The sequence below is a fragment of the Harmonia axyridis genome, chromosome 1 (assembly GCF_914767665.1).
Source record: "Harmonia axyridis chromosome 1, icHarAxyr1.1, whole genome shotgun sequence".
Lineage (NCBI taxonomy): Eukaryota > Metazoa > Arthropoda > Insecta > Coleoptera > Coccinellidae > Harmonia > Harmonia axyridis.
This window is the reverse complement of record NC_059501.1, coordinates 54,825,273-54,851,497: the sequence shown is the minus strand read 5'-3', so window position 1 is coordinate 54,851,497 and position 26,225 is coordinate 54,825,273. Positions and strand designations below refer to the sequence as shown.

The window sequence follows — 26,225 nt, the reverse complement described above, 5'->3', positions numbered from 1 at the left end:
TACTCGAAAATGTTTCATATCATCAAATAAGGGTAGGTGAAAGGGAGAAATCTGACTGATTGAAATGTCTGTAACTTCAGTTTGGCTCAACATTTTTGAGCAAATTAGATCTCGTCCGAAATATAGTATCTTGTTGATTGAGGACAAAATATACTTATGATGAATTTGATTTTGCTGCTTTCTATAGGGGGCGCTAAGTCAGAAGTTCATTGTTTTGTTTATTTTACTCCGAAATTTTAAATGTAATGATAGGATTTTATAACCAAACTGAAGTTACAGACATTTCAATCAGTCAGATTTCTCCCTCTCACCTACCCTTATTTGATGTCGTAAAATCGAAAGTGACAATTGAAAAAGATAAAGAATTTTCCAAGGATTACAGTGATGATATTTTTTCTTCAACTTCATATGAAACATTTTCGAATGAAATTCATTTTTCTACTCGACGATAGCTATTAAGACCCCTAGCGGTAGAGGTATGAACTTGAAAACAATTACCAGTGTGTTTTCTTGTACACTTTAGTGGTAAAAGTTTTTACCTCAAGTCCCTACGATGAGTGGATCCTGAGATATAACCGCTTACCTCGCTTATTCGCCCACCCTGTATTTAGGTGTATTGAGACAAATTGAAACATTTTCATCAATTTGTGTAAGTTTTCCAAATTGATGTTTTCCCTCTACACCTTTACTACCTCTGCCGGCATGCCAAATATTTGCTGTAAAATGACAGATGATGTTTTTCGTTTATTGCAAATGATATTGGCTTGCTTCTTTTGTTGTCGGCTACTTAGATCAAAAACTCGGATCCAAAATCTTCAATATCAATCAAATTAAGTTATTAAATGAGAAAAAATCCCTCCACGAGGAAATATCTGGTACTTTTCAACTTATGTTGCCTGCCTAGTTCAAAAAATTTATTATTTTTCTTCAATGAAGGTGTAAGTACACTACTTTTCTCTCTGGGTTTTGCAGTGCAGATTCATTTTGATTTGTGTGGAAATCGCTTAATCGATTCTTTCAATTTTTGGAAGAAACTTTCGTATGGCAGTTTATTGGCAGTTCAGAATGAACTGACTGCTTCTTTCAACAAAAAAATTGTAGTTTTTGTTCAATATCACTTGATGATACTGAATATTCAAATTGAAATAATGAGAACGTATACTTTTTTCGAACTTGATTCCTCGTTTATCACTGAGTGAAACATAATTGTTTTATTTCTTTCATCAGTATACTATTTTTTTTTGACTTAGAATAGATTGTATTTAATTTTACATCAGAATTCGAAAATTCCAAAAAATTTGAAATTTATCAATGAAATAATTGAGATATGATTGAAAAATATTTCCGAAGTGATTTAAAGAGAACTCAACATTTTTGTTAGAAGAAATTATTGGGTCATTCCAAACTGCCAAACGAAGGTTACTCCCAAAAATTGAAAAAATCGATCATGGAATTTCCGCACAGAATCGAAATGAATCTGCACTGAAGAACCAAATCAGAAAGGTGGCGTACAGTCTTAACAGCTGCCACCATAAACCTACTGATAGAAGGGCAGGTAAAATTTCACGTTGGAGAATATACGTTCTTAATATCCAAGGAAAACTCCAAATTTTTACATCAGAAGCTAAAAACGGAATTTCACCGACAAGCTTAAATTTCATGTTTAATATTACAATAACTAAAGATAAAAGTACCTATGAAGAGGCTTTTATCTGAGAGGGGGAACTCTTTGGCCGTTTCCAATCCCCAGGGAACCATACAACGGAAAATCACTCTGTCTGCCTCAGCGCCCGTATCTGAGCTATTAATTTAATCATAACCCGAGACAAATTGCATGTTCTAACCCCATTCTTTTTGTCTTCATTTATGTTAATATCTGGTTAATTTTTCTTTAGTCCAAAGCATACAAGCTCTTGCACTCCTGTTGGAAAGGAAATTAATTGAGGACAGACACTGGCCTCATTTCATGATATTGGGTTGTTCCTTCAAATAAATGGTTCTATCTCAGCTCAGAACATTTTTATATTACATCATTTTTCCTCCTCATATCATAAGATTTTGAAGTAACAAAAACGATAAAAAAGTGATGATTGTATTGATTCAATATAGCGTATATAGATTCAAGGGTATGAGTTCAGAATGATTCAAAATTCATCGGAAATACAGGAAACAATATAAACGAATTTATCAATCGGATTGAGGAAATCAGAATATGAAGTCCGACTGAGAGCTATTTTTTTCTGGACTTATGAATCACTTATCTCCTTCGACGATAAAACAGTGATTTTATACGAGCATGATTCATGGGATGATTTGAAAGTCATGGTCGGGGCGATCTCGGTGATTTGACAAACTTTCGAAGATGTAACACCAGCAGTGTTGTCGAAGTTGTATGATCGTCTTACATAGTTATTATTTTCATACTCATAGTATTCACATAATATATTATAGGTAGGTATTATATTACATATTAGTTAGTGCGAGGCTTTGATCAGTTGACTGTTAGTGATTTATTTATAATTCTCAGAGTATGGCTTCTTATATGATGTTTAATTTTGAGAATTTGATGTTGTTTTATCCTCCAATACAAAAGTAATAAACATTTCGATCGTATTTTAATCGCAACACTCTTATTTAATTAATGGCATTTTGCCTCTGTTCCTAGCATTAGATATTTACTTATGGAAAAATCATTCAACTCAATTCATGGGAGGGAGAAGTAGGCAAATAGCTCTATCAAAAAGTGCAAGATATTGAGATTTTAGCATATTCAGTGGTTAATTGAGCTTTTGCTACAAAACATTTTTACGATGATATTCAACAACAAATTTCCTCCTATTTTTGACACAATTCACTATACTCCTTTCGTAATCTGAGTCAGTGTTTGAATATAATGCGGTATGACTTAAACACAAAATGGTTTCAAAGTTTTGAACTAATTCACATAGTTATTTTCAATCAATTAAAACATCATAAACAGAGGGCGTGGAAGGTGAGATCACACCTTCCAAAAAATTCTGCTTGTTCCCCTAAAATTTGACATACTTATGCTAAAAAATTAGCAGAGCTATAATTTTGCTTTACTTTGGCCTCCCCCAAAAATAATCCGGCTTCTCTTGGCCACCCCTGTTTTTGAAATTTGGCGTCGCCACTGGACAGCGGTGTATTTCAGAGTAATTCTCCAGATAATTATTTTACATGGAATTATTGATTTTGCTTCTAGAAGCGATTTCCATCAAAAACATCGGAAATTTACCTTGGAATAAATCGAATATGGTTAAATATTTGATTAGTCATGCCCGATCTGATCGCGTAAAAGTATGAAAATATTTATGATATCCAAAAAAATTCTAATTTTCTTCAACTTGCACCAGAATTTCTCACTTGAACTCATTCATACATACAAAATTATTTATGCTACTTTTTGCTGGCCATAGTGACACTAGCAGATATAAAGAGTTATAATTCGCATATGGACGTCCCTCAAATTTGCATGAAATTGCGGCGTGAAACTGTAACTCCTGACCTATATCTGGAATATTCATGAAACTAATTTGCGCTTCTTGCTCTCGCCGACGGGATGCTCCATTACGTTTTTATAAGTTTTCAACGTAACACCACGAACCCCCCGAAAATCGATAATCATCAAGTAACATTCAAACACGCGTAGGCAGTCTGTGGTTAGTCCTTCGGAAACTTCATTTCCAATTCTCTCTGTTAACACTCTCTTACTCTTCATTAGAAGCCCTCGAACTTTTGCCCAAATAAACCCCAAACCGCTTATCCACCACGATCAACTTATGCATCAAGAGATAAGCATCTTCTGATAGGTGCAAACAAGTATCGTCTACACGTGTTGCTCGGTAACCATCTCCAACAACTGCCATTAAGAGCTTCTCTCCTTGGAACGTTCGAGAGAACGGGTGGTATGCCATCTGACGGAGAATATCTTCTATCCACCCTTGTTAGACAAAAAAAGGGTACGTGTTGGGACTAGAAATGGACCGCTATCTGATGATGCGCCCTTTAAGCTGACTCCAGATGAAGGAGCATGAACGGGGGATATTAATCCCACTTTCCAGGAGACTGAACTTTGGCTCGCTTTCCTTCTGGCTTCGGTCATCTGAAGATTCTCAGGGAGTCTGACGAGTTGAACCTAACGTCTTGAACTAACAACAAGAAGAATAAGTTCCTGTACGCGACTATGAATGGATGAGATTCCGACAATTTATGTTTCAAAGGATTATAAGAGTTCGTATATCGAGAGTTACGATCTGGAAGAAGATTCGCTCTTGCAATTTGCAGGTTGGCCTTTCAAGGAACTCCGTAGAAATACTCGTGAAACATTAAGGTCTGATAACCGGTCAGACTGTCATAATTAAATTTTATGTCAGATTCGTCATCGGTGAGTCGAAGCTTATAATTTGAGACCATTCCTGGTTCAAAATTTGAATAATGCATACTTTGTGACAGAATAAAAGAGCACAAGTGCTCAAAAAAGGTTTTCAATAAGATTGGCCTTTGAAATTCTATCTATTATAAAAATGAAGCTTGTATACTTAATTGGTGTCAGGGGGCTGACACCTTTCTACCCCCACCCTAAATCCCGTTTTTAGTTCTGCCGCCAGCCGTCCGAGGCGCTACAGTCGTAATAATTAAGTATATCGTCGATAGATGACTCTGTCGACCATAGTATTTTCACGGATTGTCATTTTTTGACAATAATGTTCACAAGCACTCTGTTACCTGTGATTTGAGAAGACAATTTTTTATGTTACAAATTGTAAGTGTGTGCATTACAAGAATCGTAATGGCAACGAAGAGCATCAGGAAATGTGTGAAAGGATGTGAAGATGTTATCAGCATGAGACATCGTTTTCCCAAAAACAATCAAACACTTTTCAAGATATGGATACACAATATCAAACCCAAGTATTGGAAAACATTATCTGTGCTGCAAATCTATTACAGATATTTAGTATGTCATGCCCATTTTGAGAAGTGCTATTACCTGGTAGGAAGTTCGGGAGGCCTTACAGATAATGCAGTTCCTACATTATTACATTGGGTGTTTCGAGTAAGTTCCATGATATATTAATTGAATTTTGAATAATTGTAGATGTTCCATAATATATAATGCCACAAATATAACTGATCAATTCTTTTTAAGGTGTTAATAATAATGTTGATGAGCAAATAAACATATTATTAAAATATGAAACAGAAATGGAAATATCACAGCCTGAAGATTCAGGAGTTATGGAGTTAACAACACAAAATGGTGAGTATACAATACCATTCAAGATAATTTTTTATACATAATTTATAATGAAAACATTAACCGTGCTTGATTTGTCTTAATTGTCTTAAGGTGTCCCCAGAGTTTTTAATGATGATTTGAATTATTATTATTAGCTATTTATTTTAATGAAAAACTCCTCAGATAGTCATCGGCATTCTTAACGGAGTCTTCTAGCTTCTCCTTCATATTCCAGCAAGCTGAGGAATCGACTATCAACTTGCATAATATTTTAATTAAATTTTGAATAATTGTAGATGTTTCAACAAGAATACATAATGCCTCAAATATAACTGATCAATTCTTTTTAGGTGTTAATAATAATGCTGATGAGCCAATGAACATATCAAAATATAAAACTGAAATGGAAATATCACAGCCTGAAGAATCAGAGAGTATTATGGAGCTAACAACACAAAATGGTGTGTATACAATACAATTCAAGATAATTTTTTATACATTATTTATATTGAAAAATTTAAGCTTGCTTTATTATTTTTCTGAAGGTTATTTATTCATTTACCTACTCAACTCAATACAAAAATCATTTTATCATTATAATGAATTCATGTTTTTTTTTATATTTCATATATTTTCATTTTATATTGACTTGGATACTTATATACATTTACTTATTATATACATATATTTTTGCTTACAAAATCAACCTTGTTATTTTCTCTTATGGATGATGAAAATGTACATATTTGTTATTCTTTTTTGATGTATTATATAAATTTTTTTTTGTTCGTGGGAAATATGTACATTATTTGAAAAGTTTTATATTTTATTTATGAATTCCTATAATGCTAATGATTGAACTAATTTGAATACCGCGCCAAGTGCGGATTCAATATGTTGTCAATGTAGGTATCTGTAATACACAGATAACAGAGTGCTGTAATACCACAGTTATGTAAGCCTCCAGCCGTAGATATGAGGGCTCAAAAAACAGTGTTTTCCATCGTAGAACGTCAGTGTCCGATCTATTCTACTGTGTTATCTGTGATTGGTGTGAAAATATCCAACTACATATTTATATCTTTAATTATTGATGATAAATCACAGAACTGCTTTCGAGTTGATCATCAGAAATTCGTCATTTTGGTACTTTCCATTTCAATTTATCATTCATCTTTGTGATTATCCTGAATCGAGAGGGTAGGTATTTGAAAAACAAAGGTTATTATTATTATTATTCGACTGTCGGTTTTCACGATTCCGATAAAGAGGAAACATTCACGTATCTTCGATATTGAAAATATCAAAAGGATTGAGCTCCATTTAGGTCGTCGTGTTCGTTCTATATTTGTTCTTTGGATCTGCTTTTTCTCTATATGAAAATTTATTTTCCGAGCATTAAATTCGTTACAGAGACTTTTGGTCCTGAGTTCTGAGACGCCTGCCGGTCTCACTATTTAATCCTATGACTAAGAATTATGAAAATAAAAATATTAATTGATATTGAATGGAATTGCTTCATAAGTATATCGTATTCTTGTTTTGGAGTTCGAAGGATTATCGCGATTTGATAAAATCATTCGAATGAGAGAATCAATCCTCACATATTTATCCCTATTAATTCGATATAAATCAATTATTTGATACGATCAGCGTAATAAATATATACTTACTCGTGTTTGTTGGCAGGCTCAGGAGGGCTGGCAATACCCAGTTCATGAAGAGGATGCAACTGTGCCCTAACCACATGGTGTTGTCCTGAAAAAATATTTATAAATATATTATTGATATCTGTATATTGTTCATTTCGAGCTTGTAACAAACTACCGCAAATAACCGGAATAACTACGTACATATATGATTTCAATGAAACATAATAAAATATGAATAACTTTTCATTAACGATTGAACATAGCAGACCTAACTATCGTTTTAGTCCAATAATTGTTATATTTTTAATCAGTTTTTATCAGCGACATCATTTACGTGAAGATCTCTGATGGAGTAATAGTTTTGTTTTGAAAATCGTTCATTTTATCGTCTGTTAGCTTCGTTCAAATGTAATGAAATAGTTGTTGTATAATAAAATTTGATATCAGATTCATGTTTGAAATATATTCCAAAGCATTCATTATCTTCAATTTTGTGATTTTTGAAACAAAAAATGGTTTCTCTTTTGTATATTTCACTTTCCATTAGGATATGCATTTGATCCGCTACGTCTTTTTCGAAATAAATAGCCACATTTTTTTTATATCGTGTTTTTTTTTTCCTGTAAATGTTGTATTTGTTTCATCATAAGTGAATGTTTCTGCTTCATTCAGGTGGGTTTTTGATTTTTTTTCCCGATGTTCTTTCCCCTCTCATCCTTTAAAAGAATTGATGTGTTTGGGTTCAGATGTAGTGATATGTTTTTTGCCTTGAAAGTTAACTGTTTGTAGGATTCGATTTGAAGGCGTCTTATGTATTTAAAATGACTGGTTTAGTAGTTTTGTTTTCACTTATATTGATATGTTTGTTAACGTTTTTTATTGTGGTACTATGCTGTATGATATCTTGTATGATAATTGTTTTGTTGGAAATAACTAAACTTTTGTATTAATATTTCATTATATTTTCCTGATGTTCTGTTTTTTTCTCAAGCAATCATTTCAAATATGCCTTCTCCAAATTTCGAAAGTTGTTTTGTATGAAAACCTCGTCGTAATGAGTTGCCTGAATATTAATTTAATATATTAATATTATCTTCAAATGTTTCCTTCACATAAATTTCGAACTTTACGAGGATGACTTCAAAACGTATTTTGCATTGGAAGATTCAGATGATGCCCGGAAGTTGGGCAGGTTTTATGAATTTTGTTCCCTGCACCTTTTATCCTGTTAACGAGTGCAAACACAAAACATGTACTAAAAACATCAAATTCGTGAGCACTGTTCTATCTCTGAATAATATAATAATAATAATAATAATAATAACGTTTATTCATTTGTAAGGAGAAAAAATACATTTTTATACCATCATAGATTGAATAAACTCAAACTATCGAAAAGTGTTGAACACTTGTTTCGAGATAAGTAAAATAAGACAAAAAAAAAAAAAAGAAATACACAAATGAAAGGTAGGCAACATTAAGTAATTGTATATACATCCAAAATCAACAACAATGGAAAAGTCCACGCACACAATGCAAAACTATGACACACAATGCATAAAAGATCTAAAAATCGCACACAAACAACATCAACTCCGCAGTTCAACCAGATCGGCAAACACATTCTAGAGAGAGTGAAAATAGTCAAGGACCTAGGATTCGTAATTATCATTCGAACACCATATAGATGAAGTTATTTCTAGAGCTTTTAGAATGCTCAGTTTCATTATGAGAATTTCGCGTACATTTAGGAGAGAGAAAATGCTGAAAGTTATTCATCTTTCACTTGTTCGCATTATAGGCTAATATGCAACCCCGGTTTGGACAGCCTCTCATTAAAAATATATCAATCGGATCGACAGAATACAAATAAATAAATTCACTAGAGCCTTGTTAGACAGATTCAGGACTAGGCACGTTGAGTGTCCTTGGTGAAAGGTTATGGCTTTTCAGAATGCCTACTTTAAAGTGAAGAAGGGTTATATGCGATTGGACTTTCTTATATTGAATGGTCACTTAGATTTTCCCCTCATCAGTGAAATTTATTCGAACCCTCGGACTTTTACTGGTCGTCGAAGAGAACGCACATCGTTCATTATAACTTCATTTTCTTGAGAATCTTGCGGTTTAATAACTGGCACATTCTTTTATTGGTATGTTGTTGTTTATGGAGAAAAAATATTTCTAATTATGTAGAAATTATTGAATTGTTCACTTTTTAGGATATTGCTGCAATCTCCTCGGATTTATTCAGCATAATTCAGTGTTGAATAATAATAACACAATCTTGGATTTAGTATTTGCCTATGATGATGATATCGATGTCTTTGTTGACCGCTCTGATCTGCCATTCGTTCGTGAAGATCCATACCTTCTTGCTATAATGCTAAAGAAGTCCTACAAACGTCAGGCGAATTTTCCAATAGTGGATAAAGTATTCTATAACTTTAAGAGAGCGAACATGGAAAGCTTACTTTCTGCTATTGATAGTTTCAATTGTAACGAACTGAAGAGTTTTGATCATGTCGATGATGCGCTGGACTTCTTCTATGAAAAGCTCTTTCAAATGATTGAAAATCATGTTTCAAAGAAAAAATACATTCCTGTCAATTATCGTTTTCCTGTGTGGTTTACTGCGTCCATCAAGCGTAACATCCGCTTTAAAAATTTTTATCGTGCAAAATGTCTGCAGACTCGAAATCAAAATTGTCGTGGACAGTTTGTACGACTGAGAGCATTGATCAAGTCTGAGATTTCTTCGGCTTATGATGATTATGTCACATCCATCATGGAAAAGATGCAGTTGGATCCGAAAATTTTCTGGAAATTTATCAACCAGAAGAAGAATTGCTCTAGAATACCAGGAGCGATGTATGTCGATGAAGAACTCCATGATGATCCTCAGGAAGTTGTTAATATTTTTGCTGAACATTTTTCCGAATTGAACGTTGAAGCTGCATATATATGAACCGGATAATATTCGATACACCTCTGCTGATCGGTATCCTCCTGTAATTGTACCTGAAATTTCCGAAGATGAAATAAAGTCAATTATGTCCAATTTTCCCAACAAAACAACATCTGGAGATGACGGTATCCCATCGTTTTTCTTAAGAAATTACAGTGCTGTTCTTGCCAAACCGTTATCAACATCAGTCTGAAGAATTGTATTTTTCCTTCTCAATGGAAGAGAGCACGTGTAGTTCCGATTTTCAAGAAGGGAAATATTGCACATGTCCATAACTACAGGCCATATCTATCCTGTCAAATTTTGCGAAAGTGTACGAGGAGGTGTTATACAAAGACATATATTTTAGTGTTCATTCATATTTGTCCACACAACAGCACGGATTCATTCGAGGAAGATCTACTGTAACTAACCTGGCAATAATTTCACAATACTTCACGGAGTGCTTGGACGAGGGTGCTCAAGTTGATGTTATCTACACTGACCTATCTAGAGCGTTTGATACTGTTAACCAGAATATTCTGCTGAGGAAATTATAACATCACTGGGTTTCAGTCCAGCATAAGTGAGGCTTTACGATCGTATCTCAGGAGAAGAATAAATTATGTTTTTTACAATGGCTTCAAACGTTTGAGTATGCTCTTTCATGTGGCGTTCCCCAGGGATCAAATTTGGGGCCATTGTTGTTTGTTAAATACATCAATGATTTTCTCACCTCACTTAGAAGTCCAGCATTGGTTTTTGCAGACGACTTTAAGCTCTACTTGAGAATCCGTGATATGACTGATTTGCTGTTTCTCCAGTCGTGCTTGGAATATGTTCATAGTTGGTGCTTATGTAACAGGCTTGTGTTAAATATGGACAAATGTTTCAAGGTCACATATACTAGAAAGTCAACTCCTCTATCGTATGGCTATCATATTGCTGAGAGATTTTCCAGCAATAAAGATGAAATATGTGACCTCGGAGTTTTATTTGACTCCTCATTCAGCTTTATCCGGCATATAGATCAGCTTTGTGCATCAGCTTGTCGAGCTTAAGGATTTGTTTCTAGATGCAGCAGTGAGTTTGAGGATTGGTCGATATTGAGGAATCTCTATTTCGCGCTGATTGTCAGTAGGTTGGAGTATCCTCACTTGGTGTGGTTTCCTATTTATGACTGTAATCTGTCGCGATTGGAGCGTATTCATAGGATATTTTTTGAATACGTGTTTTTCAAGAGAACAAGCGGTATCTTGAGCGTGGTGCAGACCTTTCTGATGTTATGGAGGAGTTGAGGATATCCTCGTTACTTGATAGACATGAAGAACAATGTGCCAGGTTTGCCCGTGGATTGTCACGGCCAACAGGATAGATTCACCATATCCTCTGTCCAAGATGTCTTTCAATGTACCGAGACTAGCAGAGAGGTCGACACCGGCTCGGACTAATATTTCTGAACGATCTCCAGTTAACCGTCTTTGTAAAAGAGCTGATAAACTAAGAAATAATGTTTTTGGTTGAGTTTCGGGAAGTGAATTTCCAGGTGGGTAATGTATCATGTTGATGTGTTGAATTATTTTTGTGTATTCTGCACTGTATTGTATATTATTTTTCTCTAATTCTGTGGTTATTCCGTTCATTCTCCCACATCTTGTAGAACAAAATCGTGCGAGAATATATCAGAAACGCACAGTTTTCATGGTTATATTTTATTATTCTATGTTGGTACTCCGAACTTTCCGCCACGGTTTTATCTGTCAATTCATCAATTTGCCTTAAAGAAATTAGTTCTGCCAACCAACATTTTTCAATGCAAAAATCACTAAATTATATTTATGGAAATATTTCATTAATTTCAACGAAAATGCAATGAATTAGAGAAAATAATGTATAATACTCGTACAGCAGGCTCATTCTACCACTCGTTCATTCCAAAACTCGCCACTTCGTGGCTCGTTTTTGAATTTTGAACTCGTGGAAGAATATCAATGCCTTCTGCACTTGTATTATAAATAACTATTACCCTGTAATTGGGATATTCCTGTTGGGTATTAATTTATTAATACTAAATTATTTAATTAATTGAAGAAATATTATTATTATTATGTTGTTGATATTTGATTAATTCAGATTAAAATTTTTTTATTTACTGCCTGCATACGTCAGTTCATACTGTCGATAAGGTTTAGAATAGTACCTTGAGGAAAATTTAATTTCTTAGAGTAAACCATTGATGATAAGTTCATTTCTCTTTTGAAAATGAACTAATGAACTCAAAGCCATGAACCAAAAAACAAAATGTTGAAGAGATATAAATCATGTAGAATATTGGCGGTTCAAAAAATCAGACCGAGAAAATTATTCCTAATGATATTCCAAAATTAGGGTTCAACAACAAACTTCTGATTGCTTCTGTATAGAGAATGAAAAGCCAGCATTTAACAAAATATGCGAGTTGAAATTAATGATTTCATCTAGAGTTTACTAAAAATTTGGAAATAAGAAATCTTTCAGTCCTCAATTTACATAATATCAACTTGTTGCATTTTTGCACCTGAGCATATCTTCATCGCGACTACAAATTCTTACAAAAAAGCAAATTCTTCGTTTGTGTCAGATATATGGCCCACAATTCATATCATTCAAATAAGCTTGAGAAATTGGCCCAACCCCCGGGGGATAGGTATAAGCATCAAAATATTGAAAAAATCGTTATCGATATTCGACAACCTTTTTGATAATTTCCGACCAACAGAATGAAGATGATTTGAACATAAGACCAGGCAAGCACTGAAATCTTTCCTTAGGTCAGTTTTTAATATTTATGAACTCAAATCAAAGTCTGTTCACTGAATACTTCACAAGGTATCCCCATACCGTGCGGAAACGTGATTTTCTTTTCCAATTCGATTCCGATAGGCACGACAAATCCGTGAAATTGAACTTAAATTGACCAAGGCCAGAAAATAAGTAGCTCAATCCTTCAGGCATTACTCAGCTTGGCAGGGGTTCGATTCCTTGGTATAAACACTTGGATTCAAAATGGAATTCTGAATCCAGTAAATTCAATTTTCTACCTTCGTCGTGAACATATTCGACTACAGCTGAGATTCATAGAAAACTGTCCTGAATCAAATTTAGTATCAGGTATCATTTAAAAATGAAATTACTACTCGATACTAATTTCTAATTCGTTATAGAAATTTCACATAGTGTATGAATAAATTGAAACAAAATCCAAAAAAAATTGAATTCTCACAAAACAGAAGTTAAATCTTCTAATTTGAGATTTTAAAGTAGGAATTGTCTATTAGGCAAGAAATTCATTTTATGGCGTTTAGAGTAGACCTTTTCCAACGAATAATAAAATCAACAGAACATTGTTTGAACTCATTTTCTGGCAAAATTTGATATTATAGACTGTTTTTTTATGTTTGAAATCTACTCTAATTTTATAGTATTCATTTTATCTAATATTGTGATTGGTATCTATTTTCCGGTGAATCAATGGTTCGTCTTGTATGTTCAATATGGATTGCCTAATCGAATCAACTACTTTTTTTTTTTTTTTTTATTTTTCTAAAAGCATATATAGATAGATATGATTTTAGTAGTCGATTCGATACTCCAGTTTTTATTTTCGAAATGATGATAGAAATAGAAAGAAACGTTATGTTTAACAATGCCTGAGGTTTCATTCGCAGTTTCCAGATATCAAATTCATACATCAAATTTTATTAGAGATAAGTATTACCATTTTCTTTTAGGCGTTCAGTAGAAACAAAAAATTACATCACAACTGTAAATTTAATTTAATATTTGAATTCATATTCGATAATAAATAGGTATATGATATCTAGACAAATATTTCAGATACTTTTTTTTTTTTTCAGATATTTTTTGATCAAACTCGTACTCTGCTTGCTTCTGGCAATCGAAAGAGAACTCTTACTGAATTTCTCAACTTTTTGTAGTTTTCTGTGAGTAAAAATCCCTAATATTGTGCGCCATGATAGAGCCGTTGTATATACAGGGTGAGTCTTTGACTTGTACATATATTTTAACCCAAGATTCCTGAGGTCAAAAGAAACACTTTTTTCCTTTACCATTTTTTCCGATTCGGCCCGGTTAAAAAGATACAGGCTGTTGAAAATCGTTAAAAAAATGTGATTTTCGGCTATATCTCGTAAATGGTTGTATCGAAGGAAATGATTTTTGAAATATAGCTTTTTTTTGATGTGATACATCTTCTCCGAACACCAGATTCCATACACATTCTTCTGTTTCTTTGTTATGAACATAACATACCATAAAAATACCAGAAATTCGAAGAAACCAACTTTTAATAGTAATTTGAACGTTCATTGAAGAATATTTGGCTAATTTGAAAAATAAAAGTATTCTTCATATTTTCTCGTACAAAGCGCCGTTTTCGAATAACTTGATCTTAAAAAAAAAAAATTATCTGTGAAATTCAAAAAATTGGGTACTTTGGCTGAATGCAACTCTGTTCTATTGTGGAAAAAAAAACCACAGAAATGAATATTTACTATGAAGTCATGTCTCAGATTTAAGAATTGAAGTACTAGCCAACTTAGTTTGAAAATGAAGTTATTTGAATAAGCTCACCTCAACTCCTCGATTTGATTAAAAATCACTGAGCTTTGGCACAGCTCTGATAATAAGAAGATACTTCACTAAAATCAACATTCTTTTTGAAAAGTCCAGATTATTCATAAAACCCATGTTTAAAAAAGTTTTCACAAAATAGTCCCATTATAATGACAACAATCAATATCCCACTAAAGACTGCTGCTATCGAACAATACTGTTTTCTTCTTCGGCTCATTCAAACTCACATCGAAACATACCACTAGGAGTAGGTACATACTAGACAAATTTTCATGTGATTGAGATTGAATACTTTTATTCTTTTGCTATTCCATAAATTCATCCTAAGAGCTTATGATTGACATACTTCCAAGAGGGCCATAATTGTTTTAATGTGAAAACAAATTAGGTGAGTTGAAAGAAACCAAATATTCTATTGTGGATATTTACATTGAATACTTCTCATTTATTTTCAATGCCAAAATCAAGATGAATTAAGTAGTAAAGTTGGCTATAATGTAGGTACACATTAACAACAAATTTGATTACAAGTGGAGTCTAACATTTTCCATTGATTACAGAGCCAGAATATTTTACATATTTCCATATTTTCATACTGATGGTTTCAAAAATATTGATGCATTTCAATATTTTTATGAGATAGTTGGAACAAATCAAATGCTTCATTTCATAACAAATATCTTATAACAATAACAGTGTAAACTGTAAATGAAATTTTAGGTTAGAACATAGATTATTCGAACCGAACTGCTGTGTTTATATTTGGCATCACTCGAAATTTGAAATTCAAACTTAAAACCACAGATTACTATAGTCTGTGTTAGATCTTTCATAGATGAATATTATTTATTTGAGATTTTAAGGTTAATTCTTGCACGAAAAATAAACAACGATATCATATAAATGAAATATAATGAATGAATGGATATGAGTATCAGAGCTGATATGGGTGGTAGCGAGCTCAATTCGTTATAATTATCGAAAATGAAATAGAAATCAAGAGAAGAATATTTAATCTTTAGCGTCAACGAAATTGGAATAACTCATTTATTTGATTATAAACACTACTTTGTTCAACAAATGGAATGTTAAACGTGAGTTTATGATGGTTTTTCTAATTTAGTAGCTTATTTCCAAGGTTCAAGAGGTATATCTTATGCTTGAGAAAACTTCAGTGTTCCGGTTTTCAGGGGTGAATTAGCTCATTTTGAAAATTTAAAATGGCTATATCTTTTTAACAGGGCCGAATCGGAAAAAATGGTAAATGAAAAAAGTGTTTCTTTTGACCTCAAGAACCTTCGGTTAAAATATATGTACAAGTCAAAGACTCACCCTGTATATACAGGGTGAGTCTTTGACTTGTACATATATTTTAACCGAAGATTCTTGAGGTCAAAAGAAACACTTTTTTCATTTACCATTTTTTCCGATTCGGCCCTGTTAAAAAGATATAGCCATTTTAAATTTTCATAATGAGCTAATTCACCCCTGGTAACCGGAACACCGAAGTTTTCGCAATTATAAGATCTACAATTTGAAACTTGGAAATAAGCTACTAAATTGGAAAAACCATCATAAACTCACTTTTAACATTCCATTTGTTGAGAAAGTAGTATTTATAATACAATAAATGAGTTATTCCAATTTCACTGACGATAAAGATTAAATATTTTTCTCTTGATTTTCTATTTCATTTTCGATAATCATAACGAATTGAGCTCGCTACCACCCATATTAGCTTAGCTCTGATATTCATAATTCATATCCATTCATTTATTATATCGCATTTATAATATATCGTTGTTTATTTCAATTTCGTAGAATTGCAATTTAACCTTACATTCTCAAATAAATAATATTCATCTGTGACAGTTCTAACACAGACTAGTAGTCTGTGGTTTTAAGTTTGAACCTCAAATTTCGAGTGTTGCAAATTTAAACACAGCAGTTCGAATTATCTATGTTCTAACTTCTAACCTAAAATGTAAAATATTCATTTACAGTTTACACTGTTATTGTCTTATGATATTTGCATAAAATGAAAATCATCGAAGATTTGAAGAAACCCAACAGAATATTGAAGTTCCATACATATTTTCAAGAAATTTAAAAACAATTTCCAAAATAATTGTGTGGATACAAAATAAATAAGTGTGCATTCTGATAGAAAGTAATTCCTTTATGAAATGAAGCATTTGATTTGTTCCAACTATCTCATAAAAATAAAAATAATGATCTGCTTCAATATTTTTGGAGCCATCAGTGTGAAAATATGGAAATGAAGTTTTATGGCTCTGTAATCAATGGAAAATGTTAGACTCCACTTGTAATCAAATTTGTTCTATAATATGTACCTACATTATAGCCAACTCTACTACTTGATTCTTCTTGATTTTGCCATTGAAAATAAATGAGAAGTATTCAATATAAATATCCACAGTTGAATATCCTGTTTCTTTCAACTCACCTATTTGTTTTCATATTAAAACAATTATGGCACTCTTGGAAGTATGTCAATCATATGCTCTAGGATGAATTTATGGAATAGCAAAAGAATAAAAGTATTTAATCTCAATCACATGAAAATTTGTCTAGTATGTACTTAGTGGTATGTTTCGATGTGAGTTTGAATGACCCTCGAAGAATACAGTATTGTTCGATAGCAGCAGTCTTTAGTGGGATATTGACTGTTGTCATTATAATGGGACTATTTTGTGAAAACTTTTTTAAACATGGGCTTTATGGGAAATCTGGACTTTTCAAAATAGGATGTTGATTTTAATGAAGTATCTACTTTTTATAAGAGCTGTGTCAAAGCTCAGTAATTTGTAATCAAATAGAAGAGTTGAGGTGAGCTTATTCAAATAACTTCATTTTCAAACCAAGTTGGCTAGTACTTCAATTCTAAAATCTGAGACATGACATCATAGTAAATATTCATTTCTGTGGTTTTTTTTCCACAACAGAACAGAGTTGCATTTAGCCAAAGTACCCAATTTTTCGAATTTCACAGATAATTTTTTTTTTTTAAGATCAAGTTACTCGAAAACGGCGCTTTGTAGGAGAAAATATGAAGAGTACTTTTATTTTCCAAATTGGCCAAATATTGTTCAATGAACGTTCAAATTACTTTTAAGAGTTGGGTTCTTCGAATTTCTGGTATTTTTATGTGATGTAATGTTCATAATGAAGAAACTAAAAGATGTGTAGGGAATCTTGTGTTCGGAGAAGATGTATCACATCAAGGAAAAGCTATATTTCAAAAATCATTTCCTTCTATAGAACCATTTACGAGATATAGCTGAAAATCACATTTTTTTATCGATTTTCAACAGCCTGTATCTTTGTAACCGGGCCGAATCGGAAAAAACTATAAAGGAAAAAAGTGTTTCTTTTGACCTCAGGAATCTTCGGTTGAAATATATGTACAAGTCAAAGACTCACCCTGTATATGAAAATAAACAATGGTTTAAGGGGTGTTGGAAAAACTTCAATTGTTACTATCTTCTTTATTTCATCGGTCGACGTTTCGATCCTTGGTTGGGATCTTCTTCAGGACTTCTATAAAACAAACAACATACAAATATAACACAAACATTGCAGAAAAGACAACATGTTAAAACGCACCGAAATGCGAAGAGCTACCAGATCTTAAGTTGCACTGAATCTTATACAGATTTGGAGGAAAAATTATTTTTGAACACAAAATAGTCTTTAATACAATAACGTCTTTGATATCACACACTTCTTTATTCTCTTGAAAAATTCTTGAAAAACTTTCTTCATTCATCAGACAACTGCGTAAAAACGAAAGGGGTTAGGTCGAGTTCATAGAACATCATAGATCTTTAACTGACATTCGAGAACATAGAACTTGATGAGACCAACAATTCACTCTCACATCGACCGATGAAATAAAGAAGATAGTAACAATTGAAGTTTTTCCAACACCCCTTAAACCATTGTTTATTAATTACTTTAGGAAATTATCACATTCTGTATATATGAAAATATACCTGTTGATCCATTCTAAAAATCATCCATTCATTGAATAATTCTTTGGGAACATGCTCTATATGTAAAAGAGAAATGTACAAGGATGCTATACAAGGAAGATTATAGAAGCGAAATGCACTATTGCACGTTGCACGACCCTGCATACAGAGGGTACCATATACGACAGATGAAACGAATTGTCATTACCCATTCAATAGATATTCAATGATCCTTTCAAAGAGCATCCATGGAAGATTTCAAATAACTAAATTAAAACGACTAATCAACAATGCTATTTGTGATGAATTTCAATATGGTAACGTCTTATTTGTAAGAAACACGTGACTAAAATTAGATACTGTGTACTGCGAAGGTTAATTTGACAAAATAATTGATGAAGTATATGAAATTTAACCGTTATTTGCTAACATACCCAAATGGGAGGTACTCAAGGGAATGGAGTGAAACTGTTATCATTAGCAGCATAGGCCATTCTGTCTCTAGAGAAGTTTCAAGTACTATATTCACATCTCGAAGAAATAATATTTGGAAACTTGGAATGAACACTGAAGCAAATTACACATGTCACGTCTGATATTTACATAATGTACGATTGAAATACGGATCACACATTAAAACTTTATAAGTCCTTCAGGATTGAGGAGATAACGAGGGAGATAATAGTTTCGTTCGCATGTCTTGAGTGGGGTAGTAAGGAGAAATAGAATCAGACATGGATATGTTGCACACAAAATAAATAGGTATTATGCATCTAAACGTATTCCGTAATGCTAACGGATAATCCAAAATATCGAAACATCACTTGGACGTGTTTTCAGGACGGTATTTGCCAAGAATTATCTTCATAAGTATTATTACTTTTTGAAAATTCGATTGAAACTACATATATCATGTGAATAGTGTATTATGGAGAAAGTTCGTCAGGTGTTCACTCAAACAAGGGATTATATAATGTTTTTTATCTTTTTCTCCGACGGTGTATCAAATATCTCATAACGCACAGATATGTTGCAGAATGGGCTCCTATTCCAACGTGAATGCGAAATTCGAACGCATGAGTGTTGGAATTCCCTTTTGCAACGAGTATTAGATGATATTTTCTCTATTTGAGTCAAGTAGTGACATTTGTATTGTACTTTGGCAGTATGTATCTTATGAAGAGAAATTTCGAATAATGTCGCAAATCATTTCACTAAAGCCAAATTATATTACATAGACAATTGACGTGTGCTGAATTTTGACAGCATTAAGTCTGTGTAGACAACCACAAAACGAAAAATATAACTGTAAACAATGAGGCGATGAGTTCATTACAGCACTGTTTTTGGAACTGTAATGAACTCATTACGATACAGAAATAGAGAATCGCATTTATTGAAAATCGAAGTTCTTAATGATGTTTTCCTCAATTATTTTTAACATTTCGGCTTCCAGAAATATTTTTTTTCAATTCTCGGTAAGGCAGATCAAAGCAAAATTTAAATTAAGTTCTAACATTTCTTTTGTTTCATAACGAAATATTCGGTGTAGAGCGAGCGCACATGTCGTTATCTTCGTTATATTAGGTCTAGAGATGAAATATAAAAACTTCTGAGTCCGAAATGAATTTCTTCATAATAACAACGAGGCATGATTCATTTTTTCTACACACATACATTTTAATTATATATACCTACGTTTTAATCCGGATGCTTCGTAGAGACCAAATGCAGCTGAATGAAATACTATGTTGCCGGTTTACTTATTGTCAATAAATCAAGGGGACAGCAAAGTGTATCATCTGCATATTCGCGGTTCAGCAGCTTCGCACGACTTTTGCATTATTCATGAATATTTTAAAATACACCTGAATCTTTCGAGTTGGCGACGAAAATTCTCGCCATTACTACTAAAACGTGAGCAGCTATAAATTGTAGGGAACGTAATTGCGAGCTATTTTTCCCGAATGAGCTTGGAATTTATTCTTCAAGAGATTATTAGGTAACTGACTCCAGTTCTCCCGGGGCAACATATCGTTCACAGAGCTTCGTTATGTTAATTCAGATCATTCAAATCGAACATAAAATATGACGAAATGTTCAATGCATATTCACTAGTAGCAATCCTGCCCTCAAGATACAGTTTTTTCAGCATTTCAAAATTGCTCTTTATGAAACACTTTTTAAAATGATCTGCCATCTCGAAAAAAAAACAATGAATTCGGCAGGAAAGATCTCTCTTTCTCTCTCTGTGAATACGAAGTTACCTGCTCAACGATTCGTTTGAAATGAATAAGTGCGATTTGCTTCTTTAGCTCAAAAAAAAACGGACGAACATCGTCAGAATTGCCAACATTCGCAACGGACCGCCACCTTCAGAAAAAAGTTTTATTCTAGGTATTGCTTAAAAGTCCGGAGAAAACATTGACGCAATATATCAAATGGTTGGTTTACCTTCCATAATTGCTTAGTGAGAGATTTTCCATTTATTTCATACCTGGATTGAAATATCCAAGTGTGACCTCAAATGGACAAATTTTCTATCACATTTAAATCGGCAGCGACAGTCAGAACTATCTTTGAACTTGGTTTGAAAAGGTTGAAGAATTTATGAGTGTGACGAGAACTGATACTATTTATGGTGTATATTATTTATGCACTGTTTCAAAGATCATCTTCATGGTAAAAACATATAATGATAATAAAATGAACAAGATATCCTCCCATTTTGCGATGTTTTCATAGTCTTCAGCCTACAAAAAGAACAAAAATTGTTATTCTAAAACATCCTGCACCTCATCAAAATAGAATCATCCTTAAATATGAAAATAAATCAATTGAACTCAACTCAAATCGAAATTTTGCCGGAAAAAATACTTCTATGATACCGAACTATATGATTCACGTTACGAATTTGAACTGGGCTTCGTATCAAACGATGTGGTTTGTACATTCAATGACGAAATCGCCAAATTCATGCCTGTCCATCCTGCAGGTCGTAAATACGAAGGAATACCGAAGGAAAGGAGCCTTAAAAATCTTATGCTGATCGCTTAACCAGAATTTCAAGAGAACTTTTGCAATAAATGCCTAATGATTGAAGTATCCATGGACGCAATTGGCACATGAATTATCGAGCGGTAAAAACCTTCTGGTTTCACGTTAATATTTTTGTTACATGTTGTTGAAAAATTTTCAATTTGATGCGAAAAATATTTCAGCAAATAGCCAAGTTGGACAGAATGGCGAATGCGCCAGTTTCTTCAAGTAGTTTTTCAAGAGTGTCCATTCTGGCATTTTGATATTTTAGAAAATTTTCATGGGAGTGTATTCAATAACTTCTAATATATATATATATATATTTTTTTTTTTTATATTTGACCAACCAGAGGTGAAGCTCTAATATATATATATATATATATTTATATATATATATTAGTTATATCCCGGTTGCTCGCCAAATACTCGAATATTTTCCCATGAGGTCCATGAGGTAAAATATCCGATAAATTTCTAAGCACGAGTAGTATATGAAGAACTATTCCCCAAAAAAAATTTCACTCTATTTGAATTGTAGGTCAGAAATAATAATAACTGTGAAATAAAGAAACAAAATCTTTTTAACAATCATCCCGAATGTTTTCGATGGTTCAAACGTCGCGTTCACCTAAAGCGCACGTGTATATACCCGGATCATTTCACGCTGCATTGATATTCAGTATCTGTTTATATATCCCCAGTACTTGTCAAATACTCGAATATTGGATAATTGGCAAGCACGAGGATTATATGAAGTACTATATCCGCAAAAATATTTCACTTAATTTAATAATAATTATTCTTTTTTAACCAACTGTAATTTCCATAATCAAAATCTCTGCGATTCAAACGAATGAAAAATTTTTGACATTCATGCCGAATGTTTATGATGGTTTAAAATGTCACAAAAATATTCACTTAAAGCATAGGTGGAAATACCCGGATATTTTCACGCTGCATTGGTATTCAAAAATATTGATGATACGATATTGGCTAAATTGGATTATTTGGAAGTGGTGAATCAAACCCAGTTGAACCATGTCGACGTTTCGGACTTTAATTATGTTGAATTTACATCAAAAACAATGAGTCATTACTAAAAAACAAGAAATTTGGTACCTACATAGTTAAAATATTGTTTATGTGGACTCTTACGAGTGATAATGTTCGAGGTGTAATATCTGACATCAATTAACTCTAACTAACCGATCGCTATCATAACTGTCTTTAAATATATCTCTTATGTTCTACAAAATTCTTCATGACAATCGAATCCTATGTAACATGAAGACATCAAAATTCATACCTCTTCAATCTGACACTTGTCAGATATCGTGATCACGTTCCAAAACGAATATTTATACATGCCATAATCAAATATTACCATTAATGTATATATGACATTAATAAATAATAAAATTGAGTAAATCAACAATAAAATATCAACACATTCATTCTTCTTCTTTGAGTGCCGTCTCCTCAACGGAGGTTGGCGACCATCAACTGGAATTCCTCTCTGTCTCGTCTCACATTCATTAATTGATGTAATTGTATATACATAGATTGATGGAAAGTTTGATTATGTATGGCATGTATAAATATTTGTTGTGGAACGTGATCTCGATATCTAACAAGTTGTGATGTACCCAGCTAGGGTAGGTTCGGTCGATCGTTATACAGTTGAAGGAATGGTTAATTAATACTCTCCAGACTCATCAAAGCGTATTTATTTCTTACTGCACACTGTACTGATCACAGATGAAAACTCACATGATGTAATTCAAGAATGTGAGCATCAAATGAATGAATTACAGACTACTACTGAATAAGATCATTACACTACTTTATGTATCTAGCGACATGATATACAGGGTGGCCATTTGAAAACGAAACAGACGAGATTACAGACGAAATAAAGTTTTTCGATAGAAATGCTCGGACAGGTCGATTTCTGTTTCGAGGGGGACAACTTAAGATGTAGGTTACGGACGCATAGCGCTTCAACCCTTGCTACTACAACCCTCACCCCCAAATTTTGAATAGGGAAGATGGGGTGAGTGATACCTCATTTGAAAGGTATTTTTATACTGATTTCAGCACAGTAATTGTTTTTTCATTTTATGCATTAGTTCTCGAAATATTCTTAACTAAGTATTTGAAAATGAAGTGGTGTTTTCATGGCACTTGTAGTGTTTTGTGAAAAATCGACATTTTGAGCTTCAAAACAACCATGACTGTGGCTTCCTTCCTAACTAACTAACGCATGAATATTTCGAGAACTAATGCATAAAATGAAAAAACAATTACTGTGCTGAAATCAGTATAAAAATACCTTTAAATTGAGGTATCACTCACCCCATCTTCCCTATTCAAAAATTGGGGGTGGGGGTTGTAGCAGCAAGGGTTGAAGCGCTATGCGTCCGTAACCTACATCTTAAGTTGTCCCCCTCGAAACAGAAATCGACCTGTCCGAGCATTTCTATCGAAAAACTTTATTTCGTCTGTAATCTCGTCTGTTTCGTTTTCAAATGGCCACCCTGTATATTTAGTATTTATATTGTATATTCACAACAACCTTGCGATTTGATAAATACAACACGATCGACAAGGGTAAACATAGTAAATATATTTATATTTTAAGATGGTGTTTGGTTATACGGACCTTGTCGTCTCAAGTATGAAAATATACAGGTTCTTCATACTGATACATACTACACCTTCCCTCTTTGAGAGAAAAAAATTATCTATACAAATATAAAATTTTTTTTTTGACTTATCTATAGCTTAATATCTATATATACATAATACGTTACATAATCTCAATGGATCTTACATCTAAAAGGGTTAATACAGTATTTTCCTAATTAAATATTTACATCAGTCTCTTAATTCTAGCACTGTTTAGTAATTATTACTTGCTATGAGAAATACGGTTTCACTCTGTTCTTGTGTACTTCTTTGAGTTTGTTCTTGTCCGTGTTCACAATAATGTTCGGGTTTCGCACTTCAACTATTTCGTAGGGACCGTTAAATAGGGGGTCAAGTTTATTGTCAATGTTCTTATTATTCAAGAGCACCTTATCTCCTGCTTTATAGTTTATTTCATTACATTTTTTGTCGAAAATCTCTTTTCTTTTCAATTTTGTCTTCACCAAGTTTTCTCTAGCACCTTTCCATGCCGTTTGCAACCTATATTTTAGTTCAAGAGGATAGTTGTCAAAATTGTAGATTGGATCTACTTGGCTGTTTAAATTTTGAGGAAATCTACTAGGCTTTCCGAAAACTAATTCGTAAGAAGTATAGAAGTATATTTGCCTTGATTCTGTCTTCGATTCGCGATTGTGAATTGATTGTGAATTCACATTATATATTAAATTTTCATTGTAATCCTCTAAATGTTGATTTTTCAAATTATGAAATTCTTTTTCTGAAAGTGGTATCAACTCAACACTTTTGTTGGACGTTTTAAAACTTGGACAACAACAGGGTGATCAATCCTTTTGCCATCGGAGGCATTCGTCTCGTGTTGTTCAGAACCTACTTAATTTTTAGTTCGGGATCTCGTCAAGACGTTTATGTTTCCAACTACCACGTTTTTCATTTCTTTGAGTTTTTCCGGATCTATTTTAATACGCGATAAGGCATCTGCTGTTATATTCTCTGAACCTTTTACATAATGAACCGTGAAGTCATATTCTTCTAAAATCAAACGGATTTTGGTTAATCTACTAGAAGGTTTAGTCATATTGAACAGATATTATTGTTTAATTGATTTTGTTATTGTTTTTGAAATGATTGATGAACTGGCGACCGCGACCTTGCCCGTGATTATTTTTCGCTGCATTGTAATTCTGCTTGCTGCGGTCACGACCCTGATTTGAATGGTCAAAATTTCCTTTCGCTAAGCATTTTCCGAGATTTTGAAAGTGAATTTGTTAGGCTTGTTTGGTGAGGTTTGCTTTGAGAAAATTTGGATACGACTTGACAATTCCATTTAATTCATTAAATTTATATTTTAACTTGACTAAAAATTTTTTTTTTAAATGAATTGATTCTATCGGCCCGTTCCCTACGTTCACCACGTAACTCAGCAAATAGTTTATCCCTTTTCCACAATCGGACATAACAATGAGGAGACTACATTTTTCTTACGGTTTTATACCAAATCTTGATGGCTTCTCCTTGATGACCCATTTCACTTTCCAATATACATACAGGACGCCTCCAACTCGCAGGATGTCTGGTACTGACAGGAACTTGGCTGCAATCTCTGAAGATCCCATCTTGGATTGGCGGTTGAACTAGGATCTTCCACTGGAGTCACATACCGATATGTTGATGACAACCATAGTCCTCTAACTGTATAGGACTGGTAGGATCGCCATGTGATGTACCCAGCTAGGGTAGGTTCGGTTAATCGTTATACAGTTGAAGGAATGGTTAATTAATACTCTCCAGACTCATCAAATGATATTTATTTCTTACTGCACACTGTACTGATCACAGATGAAAACTCACATGATGTAATTCGAGAATGTGAGCATCAAATGAATGAATTACAGACTACTACTGAATAAGATCATTCTTACTACTTTATGTATCTAGCGACATGATATATATTTAGTATTTATATTGTATATTCACAACAACCTTGCGAGTTGATAAATACAACACGATCGACAAGGGTAAACATAGTA

At 33.1% G+C, this 26,225-nt stretch overlaps 1 protein-coding gene across 1 annotated transcript in view; it reads right to left on the bottom strand.

Moving 5' to 3' along the window:
• The window catches only part of LOC123671608 (hemicentin-2), a 425,727-nt gene that overhangs the window by 96,737 nt on the left and 302,765 nt on the right, over positions 1–26,225 (bottom strand). Inside the window, exon 5 of the mRNA XM_045605573.1 lies at positions 6,934–7,018. Within this exon, the coding sequence (XP_045461529.1) occupies positions 6,934–7,009 (76 nt within the window). The 5' untranslated portion in view covers positions 7,010–7,018. The remainder of the gene's footprint in view (positions 1–6,933; positions 7,019–26,225) is intronic.